The sequence below is a fragment of the Solanum lycopersicum genome, chromosome 5 (assembly GCF_036512215.1).
Source record: "Solanum lycopersicum chromosome 5, SLM_r2.1".
Classification (NCBI taxonomy): Eukaryota; Viridiplantae; Streptophyta; class Magnoliopsida; order Solanales; family Solanaceae; genus Solanum; species Solanum lycopersicum.
In genome coordinates this window covers 62,295,741-62,321,537 of record NC_090804.1, presented here as the reverse complement: position 1 = coordinate 62,321,537, position 25,797 = coordinate 62,295,741, and the positions used below count along the sequence as shown (strand labels likewise).

General features: G+C 32.7%; 1 protein-coding gene across 1 annotated transcript; it reads left to right on the top strand.

Annotated features, from left to right (window-relative positions):
• Positions 1-1,199: 1,199 nt before the first annotated feature.
• Positions 1,200-25,245, top strand: LOC101260821 (probable protein S-acyltransferase 12). The gene is made up of 6 exons (XM_004240067.5): positions 1,200-1,745; positions 9,890-10,142; positions 10,700-10,791; positions 24,405-24,531; positions 24,613-24,698; positions 24,836-25,245. The coding sequence occupies exons 1-6, from the start codon at positions 1,557-1,559 to the stop codon at positions 25,016-25,018; spliced, it is 930 nt and encodes a 309-aa protein (XP_004240115.2). The 5' UTR covers positions 1,200-1,556; the 3' UTR covers positions 25,019-25,245.
• Positions 25,246-25,797: the final 552 nt, after the last annotated feature.

Sequence of the window (25,797 nt, the reverse complement as noted above, 5' to 3'; positions counted from 1 at the left end):
ATACTTTGAGGGTATTTTAGGCCCTTTTCCGTACTTAAAATTCGAAGCCAAGTTTAAGGGCAAATCTATGTATTATACCTTTGATTTATCTTTGTTAGTTTAATATAAAAAATTAGAAAAGGCTCAAAAATACTCTTAAACTATTTGAAATAGCTCAAATATACCCTTAAATTATCTATTTTCCTAATTTTCCACTCATTACAACAACATTATCTTAGTTTTAGCTTATTTTTGTTCACTCGTTCAATTTCATGGCTTAGTGGATTTAGTAGTGGCCACTGTTTGTTTAACTTTAGCTTCCAAATTATGGTGAATATTGTTACTGGATCATTAATTTACATTGATGTAACTGTCTAGAATAATTCTAACTAGCTAGGTAGAGGGTAAATCATGCAAATTCCTCAAATATAGTAAAATTAGCTAAAAGAAATGAAATACAAGCACCTAAACCAAATGCTAAGACACCTGTAAGTTCGTAAATTTTTAGCAGTTTTGTTATTACAAACAAGCTTCATATTTTTTTAAATTTTTGTGAGAAGTAATAATCAAACTTGCTACAAGTTATGTTAGGCATTAAATTTCTAGGTGTTACTTCCATTTTTAGTTGAAATTCTGTCATCATCTATGCATTTACAGTATAAGAACACTGAAAACTGACTTACTTCTTTTTTCCATTGCAGAATTATCTACTTAGGACTCTTTAATATGAATGGTTTCAGATAAGTTTTAATTCATCTAAGGAAAATGGAGAAATGAGTGGGAAATTAGGGGAATAGATGAAATTGTTTCTGACGAAAATGGAGAAATGAGGAAAAATTGTTTCTAAGGAAAAATTGTTTCCATGGAAAACATTTTCCTCCGTACCAAGCACATCCTAAGTGAAAATGAATGAAATTGTGGTGTTTACATAGCATGTCATGTGGTATCCACGTGACATTTAACAGTTTCAGTTAACAAGAAGGGTATTTTGATTCAATAATATGACGGAAAGACTAGTTTTGAGTCGAAATATAATTTTGAGGGTATATATGAGATATATCAAATAGTTTAAAGATACTCTTGAACCTTTTTTGATAAAAAATAAAAGTATCGCAAGTCAAGAATTTAATTAACTTGATATTCTTAATGAGATGAAAATTAATTAAAATAGTTATTTGAGTGATCGATTTCATATTTAAAAATCAAATGATATTTTACGAGGGACACTTATCTTTAATAAAATTTCAATTCGATTTCTGATATTTTATACCAATCTTACGCGTGTTACTCACTCTATCTTTTATCCTTGGTTTTTTTTTTCTCTTTCTCGCATATTTTTGAGTCAAAATTTTCTGTTTCACTGTTGTTAAGCCAAGACCGACATATATTGAACATTTTGCAAGTCTCTCGACGGCAGAACTCCGTGTTCCGGTGACCGGCCGGCGTTCTCATTCTGCCAGAATAATAAATTCCGACGGAATATCGAGCTGGCTTCCCATATCTGGAGACGCTTCTTCCCAGCTCGATCCCGACGGACGCCCGGTCTACTTCTGCCTCGAAATACTCCCACTCCTGCAATGGATCTCAATCCATTCAGGCTGTGTTCTGGACTCAAAGTTATTGGCTATTTCATGATCCTGATCGTTTTTGCTATCGTCGTACTTTCGTATTATGCCGTCGTCGTTCTTATCTGGGCTCCGCGTCTCCTTGATGGTGGCTTCACTTCCTTCTTATCTTTCACAATTATTATCATCTTTCATATCCTTGTAAGTTCTCATTCTTTTGCCTTTTTCTAGTTTATTTTTTTTTTCTCTATTCACTCAAAATGGAATCTGTTATGAACATATATTGTATAGGACCATTTCATAAGCAACACACTTTGCATTATTGTGTATTACTTGGAAGAAGAGAGCATGTAAAACAGTGGTAGATGAAGAAAGAACAAAAGAGTGAAGTAAAAAAGGTAAGTTAAGGGGATAGGGAAAAAGAGAGGTACAACAACATACCCGGTGATATTCCACCATGAAGAGACTAGAGTGTATGCAGACCTTACCACTACCTTCTGGAGGCTATTTCAGGAAGACCCTTGGTTCGGGTGCACCAAATCCAAGTACTATGAAAGAAGAAAACACTGTAGAAAATGTAGCGATTAACATGTTGAACCAACAATATAGTGCAATAATCGCAACAGAGTAAACATATGACGATGCGAGATATCAAAAGTAAGAATACAATTATACTAGGTGATCTCTGGTTCAAAAAGCCAAAGACTATGAATAGGCTAATGCGATGAGAGGTAAATAAATGAGAATCGAGATAGCAAAGGTGCTATTAGTTGTTCTTGCTCCTATCTCTAGCCCAAATTGGACACAACATTGAGATGAGAATTAGAATGTTTATTTGATTGGTGTCAATTACGTAACTTGTACGACAGTATGTACTGCAGTGCTGTGTCGCTAAGAGAAAAGAGATCTTATAGCTTTTCATATTGTACTACTTCCTTCTTTCTGTGTCCATCTCAAATTAAACTAACATGACTTTGCTACTTGGACTATAGTTGCCAATGTTTACTCTTTGCTGTTAACAAGAACATGTTGGGGTGACAAAATATGTTCTTTGCTATTTGGAAATATTAGGAATAAACAAATTCATAAAGTGGAGCAGCGCGAGCATGTAACTTTTTGTGTTATCCTTTGCTTCAAATTGGATAACTCCCTTTGATTTTATTTTGTTTTGAAACTGGTAACATTTGTATTTCACATAGTACTTAGGTAGTACTGAAAAACCATATTTACAAAAGCAGAAATGAAGTATTATCTATCCAAGAAACTGAACCAAATCTAAATGGATCCTAAAACATCTATGATTGACGCAGTTTCATTGGAGTATACATTTGTACACCAAAAGCAGAACAACAAAATACACTTAAGCTAAACTTCCTGCAGGTTGTTGTTCCTATTCTCAAAACATCTCTCGTTTCTCTCCCTCCATATAGTCCACCAAATACTAGCAGGGATCATCCGCCATCTTTCTCTGTTTGTAGCCCCAACTCCAGCCATCTCCCAACCGAATAGAGTCTCATCAATCTTGCTAGGTATACACCAAGATATGCCTCTGAGATTAAGGAAAATCTGCCACAACAACGTAAGAAGAGATGTCTCATTAGCCTTTTGACACAAGGAACATCTGTTGCATAGAGAGATTCCTCTTTTGGCCACATTATCCAATGTCAAAACTACTTCCTTAGATAGTAGCCATGTAAAGCATGCCACTTTGTGTGGCACTTTGATCCTCCAGATTTACTTCCAAGGCCATTTGAAGTCTTGAATGCCACCGATACTTATCTGTTTGTATCCTTTTTTCACCTTGTAACTACCTTTGTTGTGCCCCTGCCACCATAAATAATCCTCGCCTGTTTGTGTACCTTGAAAACTCTCCAGAACCTTAAGCAATTCAAGTATTCTGGGAATTTCCCAGTCATTCAGATTTCTTCTGAAAATCAGATCCCAGCCTTGTTGTGTCTACTTTTCAGCGACAATCTTCTTCTGTTGGTGTTGAGCCAGTGTAAAGATGTCGGGGAAATGATCTTTGAGGCTTATACCACCCAACCGTTTATCAAACCAGAAACTGGTTTTTCTGCCATTTTGTACCTTCACAGTTGACTGATTACTAAGAAAGGGCCAATATATCAGACTGATTACCTCTTTGGTTACCCATTTATTTATCTCCTCATGCTTGTTGTTGATCACCCTATACCATAGTGCTTGGTCCTCCTGATGGTACCTCTATAACCATTTCACCTTAAGAGCTTTGCTATGGTTTTTGAGATTATTGATACCTAATCCACCTTGCATCTTACTTATGATGATGTTCTTCCACTTGACTAAGTGAAAGCCTTTTCTTTCCTTATTTCCTTGCCACAAGAAGTTTCTTCTAATTTTGTCCAACCCCTGAACTACTGACTGGGGAATATGGAAGATAGATAGCATATATGTAGGGAGAGCATCCGGAACAGAGTTTATCAGTGTTAAGCTACCTCCCAAGGAGAGGTATTGTGATCTCCATCTGGCTAGTGTCTTTTCATATTTCTCCACTATTGGGTTCCAAATGTCTATGGCTCCAAACTTTGCCCCCAAAGGCATGCCCAAGTATACTGATGGCAGAGTACCTATCACTCCTCCCAAGGTTTGTGAGAGGTGTTCCATATTCGGAACCACATTAATTGGATACAAATGACTCTTGTTCCAGTTTATATGTAGTCCAGACATGGCTTCAAGTTTGCTAATTGAAGAAGATGAGTTAAACACAACTTCATGTGTTGGTAAAGTAGAGGAAGGTCATGCCTAATTATTGACAAATGTAGATAAAGTTATAAGCCAGAAGGCAAAAGGTTCAAAGATTTTAGGAGGAGAAATGGAAGGAGAGATTCATTGGGCTAGGTTTACCATGAAGATGGGAGTATATTTCTCTACCAACCACTAATAGAATTGGAGGAATCATAATTCTATGAGATAATTATTTGGTGTGGTGATAGCTAGCTTGAGTTTTGAGAAACCTTCCATAGTATGATGGCAAAGACTCAAATCAGTTACTTACTTCTTAGGAAGACTGATAGAGGTTTACGCAAGGACAACAACAAAAATAACATACCTAGTGTAATCTCACAAGTGAATATGGGAAGGGCGGTTTATACGTAGCTTTACACCTATTTTGCGAAGGTAGAAAGGTTGTTTTTGATAAGCCCTCAACTCTAGAAGTTTATGTAAAGACCTAAGTTGCGCGGACTCTTCATTTTTGCAGGCGAACCCGTCTCGACACGACTCTGGTGCGGGTGCGGGGTGTGTGTCGGATTCGGTCAATCCAATCCAGACACTATGACCGAAGCGAGAAAAGATTGGGGAAGAAAAAATCAATTTCCGACGACGTAAAGAGTACAAAGCTTGAAAAAGTATAGAGAAGAGAGAAGAGAGAATAGAAGAAGAGAAAATCAGTATCTGGCGATAACGCCAGCGACAACGCCGGAAAGTTGAGAACTACAAAGAACTGAAAAGAGAAGAAGAAGAGTTTTTTTCTTGAAAGTTGAAACAAGTAAAAGAAATATGTATTTTTCTTGAAAGTTGAAACAAGTAAAAAGAAATATACATACATAGCCTTTTTTTAATCTTTCTTGAAAAGTACGTGCTCTTTACTTTTTCTTGAAAAGGTACATTGACTTTTTTTAAATAAGTACACGGTCTGCAGGGAGCCAGAGAAAGGTTTTTTTTTTTTTTAAAAAATAAGTGTAGTTTTATTTAGTACTTAGTGTATATATCAAAGTGTGTTAGTACTCTTACGTATACTCAAGTGTATTACATAAAATGGGATGAATGAAGTAATAAGATTCATACCATTAAATTATACTATAAGTTATATTAAAATTTCCTTTTTAAATAGAGATTCTATTGGAAACAACTTTTTTACCTTATATAGATAAAAGATAAGATATTTATACATTTTACATCTACAAATTTCATTGTAAAATTATATTAAATACATTATTATTATTTTGTTAAAAATATATTATTATTATTTTGTTAAAATTTCAAATTTTAACACGTAATGTGTAAATTTTAAATCCACACAGACTAGACGTTATAAGCTATAAGATTAAGAAGTAGAATATCTTCATAACTATATTTTTATAATATTGAAATTTTTTAGCCGTATCCCCGCATCCGTATCCATACTCGGGTTCGCACCCATGAATCTTAAAATTTGGATTTCGCCGAATCCGACTCTCGGATTCGCATCCGTCTGGGATACCCGCACCCGAGTCCGAGCAACTTAGGTAAAGACTATAAAGTCATTTCGAGTGAGAACCTCATAAGCATAAACTCTTGGTAATAGATCTAGGGATTAGAAGAAAGAGGAAAGGAGACTTTGTATGACCAACCAAGGATTAGGTGAGGGGCCTGACTAAGGATAAAATTCAGGAGTTAGGAGAGAAGTTGATGACTATGAGGGCTTGGGAAATTGCGGGGGATGCAAATAGTTTGTGGACTACGACAATTAATTGTATTAGGGGAACAACTTGAGGGGCGTTAGCGGTCTCGAAGGGTAATTTTGGTGGTCATAGAGGAGGTTGGTGGTGGAATGGATAGGCCCAAGGGAAAGTGGAAGCCGAGAAGATCGCTTACATTAAATTAGTGGAAACCTTTCATCTTTTAGGGTGATTGTTGGAGCAATACATGGATGGGGAAAAAGATTTATGTATGGTGTTCATTGACCTAAAAAAGACCTACAACAAAGTCTTAAGGGAGGTTTTTTGCGGAGATGCATGAAGTCTAGAGGTGTACTTGTGACATGCATGAAGTCTAGTGTGATCAAAAACATATATGACGGAGCCAAAACCTGATTGAGAACACTGGGAGGAGACCCGAAACACTTCCATCGAGGTGATCAACTATTAGCGTGTTTTTACTTTTCATGATGATGGATAAGTTGCCACAACATATTTGAAGAGAGGTACCATGGTGTATGTTATTGCAAATGACATAGTATTAATTGACGAGACACGCAACAATGTTGACAAATGACAATAGCTTGGAGGTTTGGAGATAGTTAGGTTTAGTAGGACTAAAACAAGTACTTGGAGTGTATGTTCAGTGACGCAACAATGAGAAGGGTGTGTATGTGAGGACTGGTACACAAGTTATCCCCAAGAGGGAGTTTCAAGTATCATGGGTCAATAATCCTAGGGAATAAGAAGATTGACGATGATGTCACATATCATGTTGGATTGAGGTGGATGAAAAAGAGACTTGCATTTGATATTCTATGTGATAAAAATGTGTCACCAAACTCAAGAGTAAGTTTTATAGAGTGTTTGTTACATCGACTATCTTGTATGGGATAGATTATTGATCATGAAACTCACTCATCCAGAAAATGGAAGAGACGAAAATAAAGGATGCATAGATGAATGTGTGCATATTAGGAGAGACAATATTAGGAACGAGGATATACTGGGCAAGGTTCGCCCCTGGTGAGGACAAGATGGTTTAACTATGCAAAGAGAAGTGCAGATACCTAGTGAGGAGGTGCAAAGGTGTCGGTGATATTCCTAAGAGAGGTAGAGATAGATCGAGGAATAGTTAAAGAGAGGTGATTAGATAGGACATGACACACTTTCAGCTAATTGATGACGTAATCCTAAATAGAGTGCATGGATGTTGAAGATTAGGGTGGAAGGTTTGTAGGTAATCAGATGATTTTTTCCTTTTTCTTTGGCAGAGCATAGAGCACCTTATTCTTTCAATTTTACTCTTCTACATTACCTTGATTCTTTCAATTTTTTAGTACAGTAGTTTTTTCTTTTACTTTGGTTATCTTTTCTTTTTTGCATTTGATATTTTTCTTTTCCTTAATAGTCTCTTCGTATCTTTCTTTTCTCTTGTATTTTCCAAACCTGTTTTGCAAATCACTTTTCTTATAGCCGAGGGTCTATCAGAGTCTCTTTGCCCCACAAAGGTAGGGGTAAGATCTTAGTGCACCCACCTTCCCAAGACTACACTTGTGGGACCACATTCGATTATAATTGATGTAATGATGGTGGTTGTATAAGCATATTGTATTTGATTTTCACTCAATCTGTGCTGTTCTCTCATATATTGTTTATTATTTTTCAATAATTTCTTGGGTGCATTAAATGCAAGAAATGAATAAACAGACTTGTTTTGAGCCCATTCTAATAAAGGACTATCACTATACCTTGGGTGGTGACTTTAATGCCTATAGATTCTTATGAGAAAAAATTGGGGATATAGTCCAGCTATATAAAAGATATCTGATAGTTTTCCCAGCATATGGAGTCAATTGATCCTCCTTTATTTTAGTTATATTTCAATAAATGAGATGCGTGCCTCTTGGCTGGATAGTACCCCTCCAGAGAGTAGTTTCAGGAGCCTTCTGGTACAGTTACAACCGGTGAAGCACCTAAGCATCTAGCTCAGTATAAAGCCAAAATGATTGGAAAATCTGTTCAAGGAGGGCCTGTAATAACTGGGAAATCGAATGTTTGTCCTCACTGCTGAAGGAATAGATGAGGTAAATAAACCATAGAAGAATTAGATGCTACATTGAGGACTCAGAAAAGTGATGCAATTTTATAGTTAAATCATGCTGTAATTCCCTAACTGCCTCAAGTAGTATCAATGAAAAGAATCGTGGAAGTTGATTGGAAAACCAAAGTTGCTAGTAAGGTTGGTCGCTTAGTAGGATAGGTGCTGGTAGTGCTTCTCTGACACAGAATAATCTATGGAAAAGAGGCTTTTAACTATGCAATTGGTGTTATCAAGGTCAGCAGTAATTTGAGCATACTAACATTTTTTTCCCACTTCCCCTATGTCTTTCAGTTAAGAAGACTCACTCTAAGCATATATGGGATGAAATAGGTCATGTCTAGATGAATATGTTAAGAGAATTAATTTGAAATAGGTTGGGAAGTTCTATCTTCTGAGAGCACAATAATTGTTTTGGTGTTGTTTTGGAAGGAAGACTAACAGGAGATAAAGAAGATATGAATCACAGGTCTAGACTGTCTTTTGGGAAAATAATCAGAGGTGTCCTGAAGGTTAAATGGGTTCTGTATATAGCTTGAAGTACAAGAGTCTGTATGTAATTGCTATGTGGTAGAACCTCAAAATATATCTCGAGAAGGTTAAGATTTTTATATACAGAGCACAAATATATGCGAAAAATTTACATAACTCAGTTCCTTTATATAGATCTTTTGTACCTATCTAGTTGTAACATAGTGCTGGTTGGCTATTACCAAAACTTTTGCTAGTTATGTGAAAAGGTAGTAATTTTTAATGACATCCGGATCGCGGAGAAGAAATACTTTATCTGTTTGTCATATATTGAAGACGTCAATCAAGACAAGTTTTTAAAATTTATCAACCTAGACAAATTTGAAAGGCAATTCCAGCAAAGGAAAATGGATTGAAGGATATACTTGGAACAGTTACCATTGAGTGGATTTGAGCTTTTCTTCCTACAAGTTGTAAAGGAAGGGTATAGATCAAGTTGAGATTGGAAGATTATGCAATATGCAATTTTAGCAGTCAAGGGTTGGAAATATTTTAGCAAGCACTTTGGTCCTTAAATTTTTCTCTCATGCCAGTTGTGATTAGCTTAGATATTACTAACTAGACAAAATCTTGCGTATCATTTGCAAAAATAGTGACTACACGCAAGCATGAGGTAGACTTCCTTAACATACCTGCTCAAGTGTCGGAATATGTGGAGAGAAGTTTGAAACTATATTCCGTACTGCTCAAAGAGAGAATGATATAGCAAGGTCCAGATACTTAGCATACTTACTAAACCCTGAAGCATTCAACAGCTTCAGTGAGCTATCTATAGTGTGCTTGTGTTCATGCCTTTGAGCCTTCCCATCCAATTCACAGTTCTCTGAACCTGCAGTCTGTAGTATGCAAGTACTCGACAAAGCTTTGCTGAGCTGTTCTGGCTCCTTAATAACATCCTTGATGTTATATTAACCAGATTCAACATCATCAAAGATCAAACTCTACTTTGCCTGTTGTGCTCCAATGGCTCATTAATAAACATGACTCCTGGAAGATCCTTATTTGTTCAGAGACTGCCCTTATGCTGTGCTCGTAAAATTCATGAATGATAATATATGACAGACATTTCCCTATTGTGTAGAAACTGCACTTTTCTTATCTGTGATATGGCTGGTGTTGCAGGTCATTCACGCATCTCGAACATGAGATGCAATTGTTAAAACTGCAAATTCACAAGAAGAATGCCCTAGAGGAGGCATCATTTAATTTGGAGGATTGTTTCCTTCAGTTCAGTATTTGGGTTTAACAAGCCTAATATAAAATTGTAATTCATCTTGCAGCTTGTAATGCTAATGTGGAGCTATATTAGGGTAGTAGTTCAGGATCCTGGTTCTGTCCCTGAAAACTGGAAACTAGTATCGGAGCAGAACATAGAGGAGGGCAACTCAGTTGCTTTATCTGATTATGCATCAATCGAGAACCCTACTCCAACATTATCAACTGAACAGATAGAAAGAAGACAGTCTCAGTCTAGAGGCTATTGCAGTAAATGCCAAAACGGCAAGCCACCACGTTGTCATCACTGTTCTGTTTGTACGTGCTAGACTGATTAAATATTTGCTTATTCCCAAACTCTGATTGTACAGATAGAGTTTTCCTTTGTCCCTCAGCGGAACTATAGGTGATAAAATGGGTAAATGGATTGAAATGAGTTGTATGATTCTTCAGCCATGCTCATTTGTAGCCCATATTTTAACTGTTTTGTCCATTTTCCACCTCTAGCCCAAAGGAATAGCATGTCTTGGAGTGCTACACCCTAGGATCTTTATCTTAATCCTTATCTGGCATATTTGGTGTGAGATGAGAGGTTTACTTTCGTATTCATTTCTCTTTTCTATTGTCTTTAGACATTTCTCCTGTCAAAGTATGGTCGTTTTGGGTATGCATATTTTCCCATGAATTCGCATGCACGGTGATTTTTATTTCTCTGTACCATGTCTTAGAAGTGTCCGCCTTATTATTTACATCATTTTATCCCTAAGACCTTTTGTTCTATGGCTATCTTGGCATGTCTCAGTTTGCAGTAGTTAGGAACTTATATGACCAAAAACTAATATCTGCTGAACTGAAAATTCTATTTTGTCTTGTAGGTCAAAGATGTGTTCTTAAGATGGATCACCACTGCATATGGGTTGTCAATTGTGTCGGAGCTCGCAACTACAAGTTTTTTCTCCTTTTTGTGGTATGGAGTTGGCTTTTGAACATTTTGCTTAGTTTTGTAATGCTTTTTGCAGAAAAATCTAGAAGAAACACACCTGCAGTATTCTTGCCTGTGAATGAGGTCCTGAACATGTCCATATCCTAAATATGGTGAATCTATAGCGGCCTACTTCTTGCTACTATTATTTGGTCGCCGTTATAGTTATGCCATTCATTAAAAGGTCTTTAAAGTAATTTTAGATAGAAAGTTGATGCAAGTTCACCTTGTTATATCCATTTTGGGATTATCTGTTTCCTCTACATGTTTTTGCCTACTGAAATTTTGGTGACCGAAATTGACTTTAAGACCTTTTCCATTAATTTGGTGTGAAAAAGTTATGCTGCTTTCTTTAACAGCTCTCTTGATTTTTGATAAATGCATGACGATTTTGAATTTTTTTTTTGATAAAAGCATGAGGATTGAAGTTTTATTATAAGGCAACTGTCTTAAATTATCTGTTCTGACAAATCAAATCAGTAAGTAGTAAGTATAAACAAGCCAACTTATGTCACTCAATCAACTGTGATTCCCCATTTTGGAGTTGTCATATGACTCCCTATATCTATTCTTCTCATTAGGGGCCAGTCCTTTTCAATACTTGCAAATAGTTTGTCTTTTAAGGTAGATTAAATCTTCTCTAAAAATCTGGTTTCATTGATTTGACACATTCCAATGAAAAGCAGAGTTTTACTAAATTTCACACCTTCCCAATAAAAAGTAAAGGTTCACTAAATCTCAAGCATTTGCAATTACTGAAGATCAATTTTCTTGCTAGACCAAAAAGCTTTGGTGAACAAATGGTCTAACTCTTAGTGTAGGAGCAACAATAATTTATCGTTAATCTCAAGTTGGTTTCACATATATAGCTCCTTTTTTCCTTTTGAGTGCTGTTCTTAGGGGCATTCATTTCTAGAGATTATAGATGTTTTAAGTTAATTTCCTTCCATTGAATTTTAGATTCACTTTGTCCACTTTTTAGTACCTTAAACATTATCAACTATAATGGTGCATTTGCATGTCTAAGAAGAAGCCAAATCATCTAAAATGACTTCTACTTTTATTTTTATTTGTGCTATCTGCATCCTCTATCTGATTTAAGCATTCTAATTAAGTCCAATCATGAATGATCACACATTTTACTTAACGTTGATAATTTACAACTCTTAACTGGAGGATACTTTGAACTTTACTGACCCAAATTGACATCATATAATATTGTCTGCATAGGACTTCTCAATTTCAACAATTTCTGCTTTTAATTTATGAGTATCCATTACATTCTCCGAGAAGATAGGGTGCAGATGCTTGAATTATCTGCATTTTGATACCATAATCACATTAGCTCACTTCTTCCTTTATTCTTATATGAGGACTAAACTTGGAGGTTGCAGCACATATATTATGTCATACTTTAGTTATCTTAAATCCTAGTTTTCTAGGGATGCATCTCCACAGAGACAACATATTATTGACTTTTCAAATAGCATGCACTAAGATATTTTTCCCTGTGTGCTATTGGTTAGGTCATCCATAAATAAAGTTGGCAAGTAGGAAATTAAGGAAATCTCTGATGTATAACCACAGTTATAAGAAACTCCTCTTGTATTTGTTTCCACTATTCTCAACTAGTGACCACTTCTATATGAATACTCTTTATTGCATTCATATATTTGATATGCTTTTCTTTTTACTGAAGCACCAACCAGATGATTAGACTTTGATGCTTTACCACCTGCTATTTCCGAGTCTATGTATATCACGAATATCCTTCTATTTGAATTTTCATCAATATTTTTGATAAAAAAATATGGTATCTGAGTAGGTATAAACCAAATTTGCTCTTTATCCTTGCAATGTGTCTAAGCTAATGCTCTATCATTCGTCCAAAAAATTTCTAGGACACCTAAAGTTAATAACGTGAGAGTTTGCACACATTTGAATATCTCTTTTATTCTTTCTATTTTGGGACAAAGACAAGACTTTTTCCGCTCATTGAAATCTTTTCATTCTTTAATTCAAGACTTTGGTTATTTTCTTAGCTATGCTTCCACAACCACCTCCAATGAATTTCTAGACCTCTATAAGGATCAGATTTGAGCCATAGGTTTTTTTTTTCGCTTTCATATTCTTTATACATTTTGCTTCAATATACTCAATTTTGGTCATACTAGCTCATACTGCTTTATACATTTTTCCCTTATTGCCTAGCTTCTGATACAACTCGTGTAAGACTTGTCTTCTTTTGTCTTTTAGTGTCTTAGCCCTCTTATACTCTTTAAAGAACTCTCCATCTTCAAGGCTGGGAACTGCACTTTAATTTTTTAGCTCTTAACTGTTACTCAGATTCATTGTTCTTCCACCAAGTTCTTGTGGTAATGTTCATATGTCTCAAGACATAGCTAGAACTTCACTTGCTATTTTCTTATGTCAACTTGTCATTTCTCCCACCGAGTATTTGAATTATCTTCTTTGTCTCTTGCTTCCTCTTTCAATAGCTTGTCTTTAAATGCTATTTCATTCGTACCTCTTATTCTCCACCACCAATTTCTCAATGGTGTGTAGCTTCTTTCCTTTTTCCTTATGCTTGTTTACTTCACATCTAGAAGTATTAGTCTCTGTGGGGGTGGTTTGTGCTTTTCTTGATGTATTATATAGTCTTACATGTAATACTATCACTTTTTCTGACAAGGATTAATTTAGTTTCTCTTCGGGTACCTCCAATTGTTAATCGTTATCAAGTGTGATTCCCTCTTTATAGAGTTAATGCAGTTCAAACGAACGCACAAGGAAACCTCTAAAATATTATTCCTTCAATCCTTATGTGACACTTTCTTTTTAGTCAACCTCAAGAGGAATGACACCTTTTTATATTTAGGAACAGTTTGATTTTAAACTCTATTGTACCTTGGTGAGTGGTGACATGATTTTATGGTCTCATAAATGTCATGACATGTTCTAAAGACTGCATATTGCTCTTCTTTCTTTCTCAAACGCCTGGGCGTAGTCAAACAACTTCATATTGCAAAAACATCAGTGTATTCAGCCACATGTCTATTTAGATCTTGATACTGATCTGGGATTCTTTGAAACAAAGTATTTCATGTTTTCTTAGAATTGTTTTAGTTTTTCATTATATGCACACATGATGTTGATTGTCTCATATTCTTGCACTAAACTTGACGGGATAGTCCTGTCATCCGTTTTCTTTACTTGTTTCTCAACCATCATAATTTATAGATATATTGATTAATATCTATTATTATCTTGGTAAAGCATTAAAAAATGCATCCAAGGTTATTACAAATACTTTGTTCCAATTTATATGTCATAGTTTGAATTGCCACAAAGTTTAAGAAGCAAAAGAAGTCTTCTAAAACATGTGGTCTTAGAAATGCCATAACATTTTTGTGGCTGTCATACTTTTGGACTTCTGGTCTTTAGTATACCATAACATTCATGTGGTTATGAGGCTTCTCATTAAGGGAACAATGGAAGTGTAAGGTAAATTGTTTCAAATTTTGAGTTGTCAATTCTTTTTGGAACGGACTTAAAAAGGAAAATGTGTCATATAAATTAGAATGGAGGGAATAGTATAAAATGAAAAGCATAAGAACATTATGACCTCTAAATATTTATTGCTGTTCCATTTATTTTTAACAGGGTAAAGACTGCTAATTTATCTAAGCAGTAAATAAAACATGATTTTTTAAAATCATTAGGGCATTTTTATACTCAAAGTATTCTTGGATTTTATACATTTTCATTTCATATATGTATAAAATTATATTATTATACTTAAGACCAGTATTTAAATAAACTTTTTCCATTTCGGAAATTGATTTTTTCATATGATGCATTGCTATCTTATGTTTCCATGCTCTTCTTCTTACACTATGTAAATGTGATTGTATAGACTTCATTTTATACGTATGTATTCAATTAGCTTGATATGATTATGAAAAACATTATGTAAAACATAATATGTTTTAATCCCTACAGGTACTAAGTAATTTCTTTTAATGTTTAATCAAGATAACAACATATAACATGTCTACAAGATTATAAAATATGTAATAAAAGATAGTTTTTATACCTTATTTCTTCTTGTTGATAAATAGTTTTATCAATGCCGCAACATTTCTCCTTTCCGGCTATGAATAGTATTTTTCGCCTTCACACCTTCGGCTACTTTCGAACTATTCCTCCTTCAGGCTGGAAATCGCAACTTCCACTTTGAACTATTTATTAAGTTTGAAGAAAATAGATATATAAACTGACTTTTATTTCATATATAATAATCTCACTTACATATTATAAGTATATATCTTGATACAACATTAATAGAAACACTTTTCCCTAACGGGAGAAGTTACTTACTCATAATTTTAACTCATAAAATATTCTTAACCTTTCTTACTCTAAGACTCTCTAACACTCCACACTCGACTGCCCCTATCCATATGAAACTCTACTCCTTATATATATATCCGGAGGGGTCTATTTACAATCAACTTTTATTTAAAGGACATCCTTTAAATATTAAATTTTTATTTATTGGCTCTTTCGAGTCAAAAGATTCCTTGTTGATAACTTTGCTTTATGTCACATGTGCTGCTTTCTGTCACTGGCCGACAGGATATGATTTTTCTTTTCTAAAGAAAAACATCTTCTTTTTCTTTATGTCTTTTTCTTCTTTTGTTAACGTAAGTGCTTACGTTTTGTGTATGATTACGTAATTGCTTACGTTCTTCATCTTCTTCATCGATCTTCTCCTTCATTGATCATGGTTGTGTTCTAGCATCTTGCATGCTAATTTCCAAGTCTCCTCTGTTGCTCCTAATCTGTGGAGCTCAATATCCAGGATTCTTTCTTTGAGTATTTCTGATTTTGATCTTCCTTTGGTGATAAGAACCCAATCAGTGTCTTGATCTATCACCCTGAAATCATCTTTGTAAAATCTATTTAGAATAGCATATAAGGCTTTTATCCCTAATGCTCTTCTAGTTTGTATCCATTTCTTGTTAAGATAAGAAAGTTTTTTGTCTACTCCCGTAGCCTTAACATTAAAATCTTTTATTTTTTCAACAGAAATGTAGTTGAGTGTTGGATAGTATGCTTGCGAATCTTGGCACTCCATTGAAATGCTGTAGAATCTGCAATATACTCCTCCATCGCCTTGGCTGAAATCTTTGATTGCTTTGAACAATCTTGTTGGTAGTTGAGATATTTCTTTCAGATCTGGACCTGTATATACTCGATCCAAATATCCAAACTCGAACAATTGAGCTGTAAAGCTCGGTATTCCATTTGGGAATATAGATATTCTAGGAAACAAGCTAGTTGTCCCTAAAACTCCATATGTTTCTCCACTTTGTTCTGGTAGATTGTAAATGTATCTAGTGAAATTTAGATACTCTCCCTCTTTTAGATGTTGTTTTCCCTCATAGAGGAAAAAACTTTTGCTCAAGATGATACTGGGTTAGTCTTATTTTCTGATTTTCCAGATATTATTTTTTCAACCTTGACTGATGATGAGCTTGAAGTTTCATTTGCGCGGCTTTTTTAATCTTTTGAAGATGAAGTTGGCATATCCGTGCATACCCTTGAGATGTTTTTGGCACTAGGTGCTAGTAGGACATCTCCTGCCACTTTGTTGAGATTAATACTCTCTTTCAGATTTAAATTCTGTATTGGACGTGAATCCAAACGTTCGCAGAGAATTAGAAACTCTCTCATATTATCAGCTTGATCTGTGCTGAGTTGGTTTATTTCGTATTGCAACATTCGAGATTGTTCAGATAATTTTGAGAGTTCATCTCTTATCTTGAATAGTTTTTGTCCCTTCGCATCGATGGACTCATCTATCTTTTTCATTTTTTCATATATCCTGGTTACCAGGATCTTTGTCTGATTGTCCATATTGGACATTTCTTGATAGGAAATCTGCAAGAAAATTGTCATTTCCCTTTATATATTCAATTGAGAAAGTATAAAACGATAGTAATACTTGCCATCTATGGAGTCTTCTGTATTGAGGTTCAGAAGGCAATCTATTGTTTATTAGACCTGCAACTTGTGTATTATCAGTTCTAATAATAAATTTTTTTGGTAAGAGAAATGTAGAAAATTTTCTAATTCCCTTAACAATCGCTAATAATTCTTTTTCGTTAGTCGAATATCTTGTTTCTGCATCGTTGAATGTACCGCTCGTGTACTTGCAGATTTCATTTAGATCTGTTTGCAAAATTGCTCCCCAATGATAATCTGATGCATCTGTTTGTAGAATTAGATTATCACTTTCATCTGGTAGTCTTAACTTGGGTAATTTTGCACATTCTTCTTTTAAGTTTTTTATACACTTAGTGTGTTCTTCCGTCCAACCCAGTCTGTTGGTTTTTCTTATTAACTTTTGAAGTATATTTCTTTTCTTTGCTAAATCTTGTATAAATTCTCCTGCATAATTCAAACATCCCAGAAATCTTTGGATTTCTTGTTTTGTTGTTAGTTTATCAGGGAATTCTATGATCTTTTTAGCAATGTGTGATTGGAGTTCAATTCCATTTTTTGAAATAATCATTCCTAAGAATTCTATTTCGTTTTTATTTATTTCAGCCTTTTTTTGACTTAAAATTATTCCATTTTTTAAACATTTTTCTGAAAAAAATTTCAAATGTTTTAAATGATCTTCATATGTCTTTGAACATATTAGTATATCATCAATATATACTATTAAATAGTTATCTTCTGAGAAGATTTTATCCATTTTTCTTTGGAATATTTGTGGTGCATTTTTTAATCCAAAAGGCATTACTAACCACTCGTAATATCCATTAGGAGAACTAAATGCAGTTAATTTAACTGAATTTTCTTCTAATTTTATTTGCCAAAATCCACTTTTACAGTCAAATTTTGAAAAATATGTTTTTCCTTTTACAAGGTTAATTGAATTGTTTTTATTCGGAATAAAATATCCATCAAATAAACAATTTTTATTTAATTCTTTATAGTTTATTACCATTCGTGCTTTTCCTCTTTTTAATTCAGCATGATTTCTTACCATAAATGCTGAACTACTATGAGGACTTTTACTCATTCTTATGAGTTTTAAATTGAGTAACTCTTTAATTTGGATTTTAAATTCCAATTTATCTTCTTTGTTGTATAACATAGGTCTTACCCTAATTATTATATTTGGATCTTTTAAAGCTAAAATTGCTCTTTCATGGCTTTGTTCCCATTTTTCTAATGGATTTTCTCCATATGATTTTTGTAAATTTTCCTTAATTTTTTCTAAATTAAGACATTTACAAGTAATTTTTCTTAAATTATCTAAATATTTTCTTTTATATTTTTCTTTATCTTTTTCAAGATTATAAACATTTTGTATTCTCGGGACTTTGATGTAATGTCCACAAGGTGTTTTTAAATTTATCATACACACCGTTTGTTGATAATTTTGAAATTGTTGAATAAAATCATTTCCTAATAATAAATTTGTTTCCAGTTTATCATAAGCAAACTATTTATTTATAGAAACAATTTTTGATCCTAAAATTATTTCTACTTTTTCTTTTGATTTTGTTAATTTTTCTTTATCTCCTGTGATTCCTATCGTAGATATATTATTTTTATTTAAGTCCCAATCTTTTATAAAAAAGATTTTGCTAGACTTGCTTCTGATCTATTATCTATTTGACAACAAGTTGTCAATTTTGTATCATATATTGTTATTTCTATAAAAACTGAAACTTTCAAGATTGTTTCTTTTGGCATTTATATCTTTGATAAGAAAGAAGTTTCATTTTTATATATCATTTCTATTCCATCTTTCCCGATGTTATAGTCTTCTAAATCATTTAGAAATAAATTTCCTAAGATTATATCTTGGTTACTTTCATGATTTATAATATAACAGGGGACTGTTATTCGTATTGTGTCTAGTTGTATAGGTAAGTCTACCATATTTTTACAACTAAAATTATTACCTTCAAAGGTTTTATAAATATATTGTTCTCCTTCGTAAACTGCTAATCCATTTATAAGATATTCTTTTATGTGATTAGCAGTTGCTCCTGTTTGTATTAGTATATCCTGATTTTTTCCATTCTAATCCATTGAAAATTCTCTCTCTTATTTTCAATATATATTGAATGTTCATTTTTTATAGAATATCTATTAGATATACTTTTTCTAATGGTATTTCTTCCGTATTCTAATGAAAGCCTAGGATTACTAGTACTGCCTATTTCACTTGTTTTTCCAAATCGAATTTCATATTCGTCTGGAATTTGTGTTTGTTGAACTTCTGCTTCAATAATTCTAGCAATTCCTGCACATTTTTGATCTATTTCAATTGATTCTTTATTTTTATACACATTTCCATAATTCAAATTTGTAACTGTGTATAATGCTTGGTAATATATACTCATTATATGATTACCTGGTTTAAATAGATCATTCCTTTTGATCTGAAAATGTAGACTTAATGCATCATTAAAGTCAGCATCTTTTAGTGATATATAATATCTTGGGTAATAAGTGAATAAAAGCTTAGTATAAGCTAGATTTCCTTCCACTATACCAAGATTTCCTTCTCTTGCGTTCATAAATCTTTCGTCTGATAAATTTATCACTATTGGACAATTTATTCCTTCTTTAAATGTTGATTTAACTAATATTTGGATTCCGCCTAAATGAACGTAATTCATTTTCTTTCTTTTTCTCTCAGGAATTTTCCTTAAGATTTGATTTATCATTGTTCTTGTTAATAAATTTAACTTATGTTTTCCTGTTGTTTGGGTAATCTCTATTACCTTTTCTACTTCTTGATATTCATGATAAGAGATTTTATCTCTTGTAAAAATCCTTTGAATTCTACTTAATAGGTTATCTTCTATTGTAAGATTTAATTTTAATCCTTGGATTTTCTTAAATGTTTCTCCATCGAAGGTTGCTTTTAAAGAATATCCATGATGATCTTCTTCTATTTCTAATATCTGTACAAAATCTTCTTTTTCTTGTATTTCTTTATTCATTTAATCAGATTCTTCTGAACTAGTTGAATATTCTTCATAGATTTCTTCAAAGAAATCATCACTTTTTATAGATTCTATAGACTCCAAGTCTGAATCTATTTCTAATCTATCTATTTTTGAGATTTTTACTCTTTTCTTGTTACATTCATAACTTTTGTGTCCTTCTCCATAATTGTAACATTTGCATTTACTTTTAGTTTTTATAAATTCTCTTTTCTTTTTATAATACCTCTTCTTTGGTATATATTTTTGTTTAGTGAAATTTTTCTTTTTAATTAACCCTTTCTTGAGTTGTTTTTTTCTTTTATATGGTCTATCTTCACATTCCCATTGAGCAGATGTCTGTGTATCTTTACAATAAATTTGTGTATTAATTCTTTTAGCTTTTCTTTGCATATTATGTGACATACATAATTGCCCTAATCTATTATTTAGGAAACTTATTCTCTGTCTTAGAGTATCTCCTTTCATATTTTCTTTTTCATATTCTTCCCTAAAGTATTTGGCCCAAAAGCCTGGTAATTTTTTATAGTATTTTTCTAAATAAGGTAACATTTCTTTAGTGCTATCAAATATTTTATAATAATATTCTTCGAATTCACAAGTGTTTTCTCGAATATAACTCATTTTACATATTTGTAATTTTTCCAACTATTCTTTTGCTATATTTTTTATCATTTCTTTGTTTTCTTTTTCATTTCCTTGTCCTCCAAAGAATTCATTTGCAACATATTGCTTAAGATTACTTATACCTTCTTGTAGAGAATTTTCTAATCCTTCTAAGGTATCATTTTTAATTATATTTTCCGCATCTTCAGTTAATCCTAAAAACCAATCATTTACCTTTCCCATAAAGGTATTTATCATTGTGAAGTATTTTTCTTCATCTGTATAATTTCCTTCACGTAGTAGAAAATACAATAGCATATTTTGAGACCAAAGATCTAAGCTATTTTCTGAATTCCTTTTACATTCAAGATCTAAGAATTGAACACCTATATCTCCTGTTGGTAGTCTGTTAGGCATAAATCTAGATTTATCATTATTATGATAATTTTTTGAAAAATCATCATTTCTTCTTGTTTTGTTAGTAAAATTTGTATTCTCATTTTGTGGCTCTTGCCATTCATTCTTCATAGAAGTTGAAGCTTCAAATTTTCCTTGAGGTCCTTCCGTTTCCCCTCTATTCATGAGTACCTTCTTTTCTTCAGAGAGACTCAGGTCTTCTAAAGAATAAACTAGCTCATCTAATTCATTCATCATTATTTTGTTCATTTAATTTTGAATCAATTACTATTACTGCATTATCGTTATGATTTGTTTCTAAATCATTTTCATTTTCTAAATATTGTTCTTTTCCTTTTTGTTTTTCAAGGAATTTCTGAATTAATATTTCATCCATACTTCCTTTTTGATAAGTATTTTCACTTGTTGATTTTTTATTTAATAATTCTTTTATATATTTTTGACTTATTCTTTTGTCTATTTTTTCTGTTTTTTCAATAAAAGTTGTTATTTTTCCTGGAATATTTGCTTTGATATATTTTATTTCTATTTCTATCATTCTTATTCTTAATGATATTTGTTTATTACTCTCTATGAGGTCTTTTAATAAATCAGATATTTCTTTCAAACTCATTATTCTGAATAATACCAATCAGATGTATCATATAGATCATTGTCAAAGAAATTATTATATTGCATATTATATTTTTCTTCTTTTTTATTATGCAACATAATTATTTTAACAATTTTTCTTTTTAGATCTTCATCTAAATTTTTAATTACTTGTAAAATTGTGACAAGTACTTCAGTTCCTATATACCATAAAGGTTTAATATTTCTGTCCATAGACCAGTTATTTGGCTCTATATTCCCAAATGGAATACCGAGCTTTACAGCTCAATTGTTCGAGTTCGGATATTTGGATCGAGTATATACAGGTCCAGATCTGAAAGAAATATCTCAACTACCAACAAGATTGTTCAAAGCAATCAAAGATTTCAGCCAAGGCGATGGAGGAGTATACTGCAGATTCTACAGCATTTCAATAGAGTGCCAAGATTCGCAAGCATACTATCCAACACTCAACTACATTTCTGTTTAAAAAATAAAAGATTTTAATATTAAGACTACGGGAGTAGACAAAAAACTTCCTTATCTTAACAAGAAATGGATACAAACTAGAAGAGCATTAGGGATAAAAGCCTTATATGCTATTCTAAATAGATTTTACAAAGATGATTTCAGGGTGATAGATCAAGACACTGATTGGGTTCTTATCACCAAAGGAAGATCAAAATCAGAAATACTCAAAGAAAGAATCCTGGATATTGAGCTCCACAGATTAGGAGCAACAGAGGAGACTTGGAAATTAGCATGCAAGATGCTAGAACACAACCATGATCAATGAAGGAGAAGATCGATGAAGAAGATGAAGAACGTAAGCAATTACGTAATCATACACAAAAAGTAAGCACTTACGTTAACAAAAGAAGAAAAAGAAGATACTTTTCTTTAGAAAAGAAAAATCATATCTTGTCGGCCAGTGACAGAAAGCAGCACATGTGACATAAAGCAAAGTTATCAGCAAGGAATCTTTTGACTCGAAAGAGCCAATAGATAAAAATGTAATATTTAAAGGATGTCCTTTAAATAAAAGTTGATTGTAAATAGACCCCTCCGGATATATATATAAGGAGTAGAGTTTCATATGGATAGGAGCAGTCGAGTGTGGAGTGTTAGAGAGTCTTAGAGTAAGAAAGGTTAAGAATATTTTATGAGTTAAAATTATGAGTAAGTAACTTCTCCCGTTAGGGAAAAGTGTTTTTATTAATGTTGTATCAAGATATATACTTATAATATGTAAGTGAGATTATTATATATGAAATAAAAGTCAGTTTATATATCTATTTTCTTCAAACTTAATAAATAGTTCAAAGTGGAAGTTGCGATTTCCAGCCTGAAGGAGGAATAGTTCGAAAGTAGCCGAAGGTGTGAAGGCGAAAAATACTATTCATTGCCGAAAAGGAGAAATGCTGCGGCATTGATAAAACTATTTATCAACAAGAGGAAGTAAGGTATAAAAACTATCTTTTATTACATATTTTATAATCTTGTAGACATGTTATATGTTGTTATCTTGATTAAACATTAAAAGAAATTACTTAGTACCTGTAGGGATTAAAACATATTATGTTTTACATAATGTTTTTCATAATCATATCAAGCTAATTGAAAACATACGTATAAAATGAAGTCTATACAATCACATTTACATAGTGTAAGAAGAAGAGCATGGAAACATAAGATAGCAATGCATCATATGAGAAAATCAATTTTCGAAATGGAAAAAGTTTATTTAAATACTGGTCTTAAGTATAATAATATAGTTTTATACATATATGAAATGAAAATGTATAAAATCCAAGAATACTTTGAGTATAAAAATGCCCTAATGATTTTAAAAAATCATGTTTTATTTACTGCTTAGATAAATTAGCAGTCTTTACCCTGTTAAAAATAAATGGAACAGCAATAAAAATAAATGGTATCAGAGCCAAGTAACTGATCTATGGACAGAAATATTAAACCTTTATGGTATATAGGAACTGAAGTACTCGTCACAATTTTACAAGTAATTAAAAATTTAAATGAAGATCTAAAAGAAAAATTGTTAAAATGATTATGTTGCATAATAAAAAAGAAGAAGAAAAATATAATGTGCAATATAATAATTTCTTTGACAATGATCTATATGATACATCTGATTGGTATTATTCAGAATAATGAGTTTGAAAGAAATATCTGATTTATTAAAAGACCTCATAGAGAGTAATAAACAAATATCATTAAGAATAAGAATGATAGAAATAGAAATAAAATATATCAAAGAAAATATTCCAGGAAAAATAACAAATTTTATTGAAAAAATAGACAAAAGAATAAGTCAAAAATATATAAAAGAATTATTAAATAAAAAATCAACAAGTGAAAATACTTATCAAAAAGGAAGTATGGATGAAATATTAATTCAGAAATTCCTTGAAAAACAAAAAGGAAAAGAACAATATTTAGAAAATGAAAAGGTTTTCCTTTCTTCTTCTTATCTATGCTATGGCTTTGAGTACTATGGTTAAGGAATTGCTAGGAATTGTTTGTAAGTTTCAATTATCACACAAGAACCCACTAGTTTCTTCCAAAGTTCATATTTTGCCCTTGATATTGTGTATTGTCCTCCTGGTATTTCCTTTCTGGACATGGCTCAAAACTCAGAGACACGTGTGTCTGAAATTTAATAAATTATAATGACATGACAGACTCATATTCTCATTTGTTTGTGTTGGATTTGGATACAAGTGAGCTTGTGTCTGTCACTCATTTGTGTTGGACCTGAATTAGTCTCAGATGATCCTCCTAATTCAAAATTTCTCTTCCTACTTCTTCCAAGAATGAATCTTCGATGATATAATGTTTGGTTTCTGTGCTTCTAAGGACACTCCCATACATGTAATATGTAATGTTTCCTTTCGTGTTCATGTCTCACAAGTATCTTTGCAGGTGTACACATTTTTGATAACTACGTTGGACACTCTGGTACTGCTGCCCAGTTTTATAAAATTCTTTCGGCAATCCAAGAATCAGTCATTATTACCAGGCAATATTGCAGTCATTTTTCTAGTCTTCGGTAAACAGCGCCTACTATCCTAGTGACTTAGTCTTGATTGTTATGATTCCCTTGTTTCTTACCTATTTGTCCTTGATGCAGTTTTGAATCTAGCCTTTTCACTCAGTCTTCTCTGCTTTGTAATTATGCATGCATCTCTGCTCTCAAGCAACACCACTTCAGTGGAGGTATGTCAAACCTTGATATTTATTGTTCATCATATGTCAATTTTAATGCTTCTCCTTCAACTCGCGGAATGATAAGGAAAACAAACATATATGTTCTCCCTTGAATAGTTATCACATTGTTTTCTGTCGTCTTTTAGGTTTATGAGAAGAAAAAATCCCCGCAGTGGAGGTATGACATGGGCTGGAAAAGGAATTTTGAACAGGTTTTTGGCGCTAATAAGGTGTTATGGTTCTTTCCGTTGTTCTCAAAGAAAGATATGGAGAGCATACCGGCACTGCATGGAATGGAATTCCCAACGCGTTCAGATGTTGTAGACTGAGTCGTTATATAGGGACGTATATACAACTTTGTATCATTACCTCAGACAATGCTACAGCAGATGCTAGAGCAGGCAGTTTCCTATTCACCATCAATTGATTGATTAATATTTTCAAATTTACATTAGGAGCATGTTGGTTGTACTTATTTATCTTGTATGTGTAAATGTTTCTGTAACATAAATTCTGAAATATGTCTTTATATGAAAGCTCAATTTGTTGTTGGTGACATCTGAAATGGTGTAACGACTGCCCAGCTGTCTTTGACATGGATCTGGTGAAATTGAATTCTTCGGAAACTCCTGTATGATATCGAATCAGGAACGCATGAACAATTATATAGAGAGAGTATCAAGAAATGTTTGAATCGTAGTTTCTATTAATATAAATTGAATTCTAATCTCGTGATTTAGAATTATGAGAGGATGAAACTTGCCATGTTGTTAATATAACATACCAAAAAGTGTTTTGTAAGTTCAGAACCAATGCTGCAGCAAGTGCAACCGCTAGTAAAACCTGTTTTTGATAATTAATTTTCGGTTGCAATTTTGTTTTTCTAAAATAAACAGCGTTCACTATCAACATTAAAAATCTTAAAACATTTAATATTATTATGAAAATTATCAAAATAACTTCCAGATTCAATTGTCCTTGTACACAATGGATCATTGTACATTTTATACATTTACATATGACATAATAATAAAATATATAATGTCTTCAAACTCCTCCTTAATCGATATCATTTGTAATATTAGAAAAAACACAAAATCATTATTTA

Bases quoted from the DNA above. Each gene is read 5' to 3' on its own strand.
- LOC101260821 (XM_004240067.5), top strand. From the start codon at position 1,557: ATGGATCTCAATCCATTCAGGCTGTGTTCTGGACTCAAAGTTATTGGC. The intron at 1,746-9,889 runs GTAAGTTCTCAT...TTCATCTTGCAG, and splicing joins TTATCATCTTTCATATCCTT to CTTGTAATGCTAATGTGGAG. The intron at 10,792-24,404 runs GTATGGAGTTGG...GTATCTTTGCAG, and splicing joins AGTTTTTTCTCCTTTTTGTG to GTGTACACATTTTTGATAAC.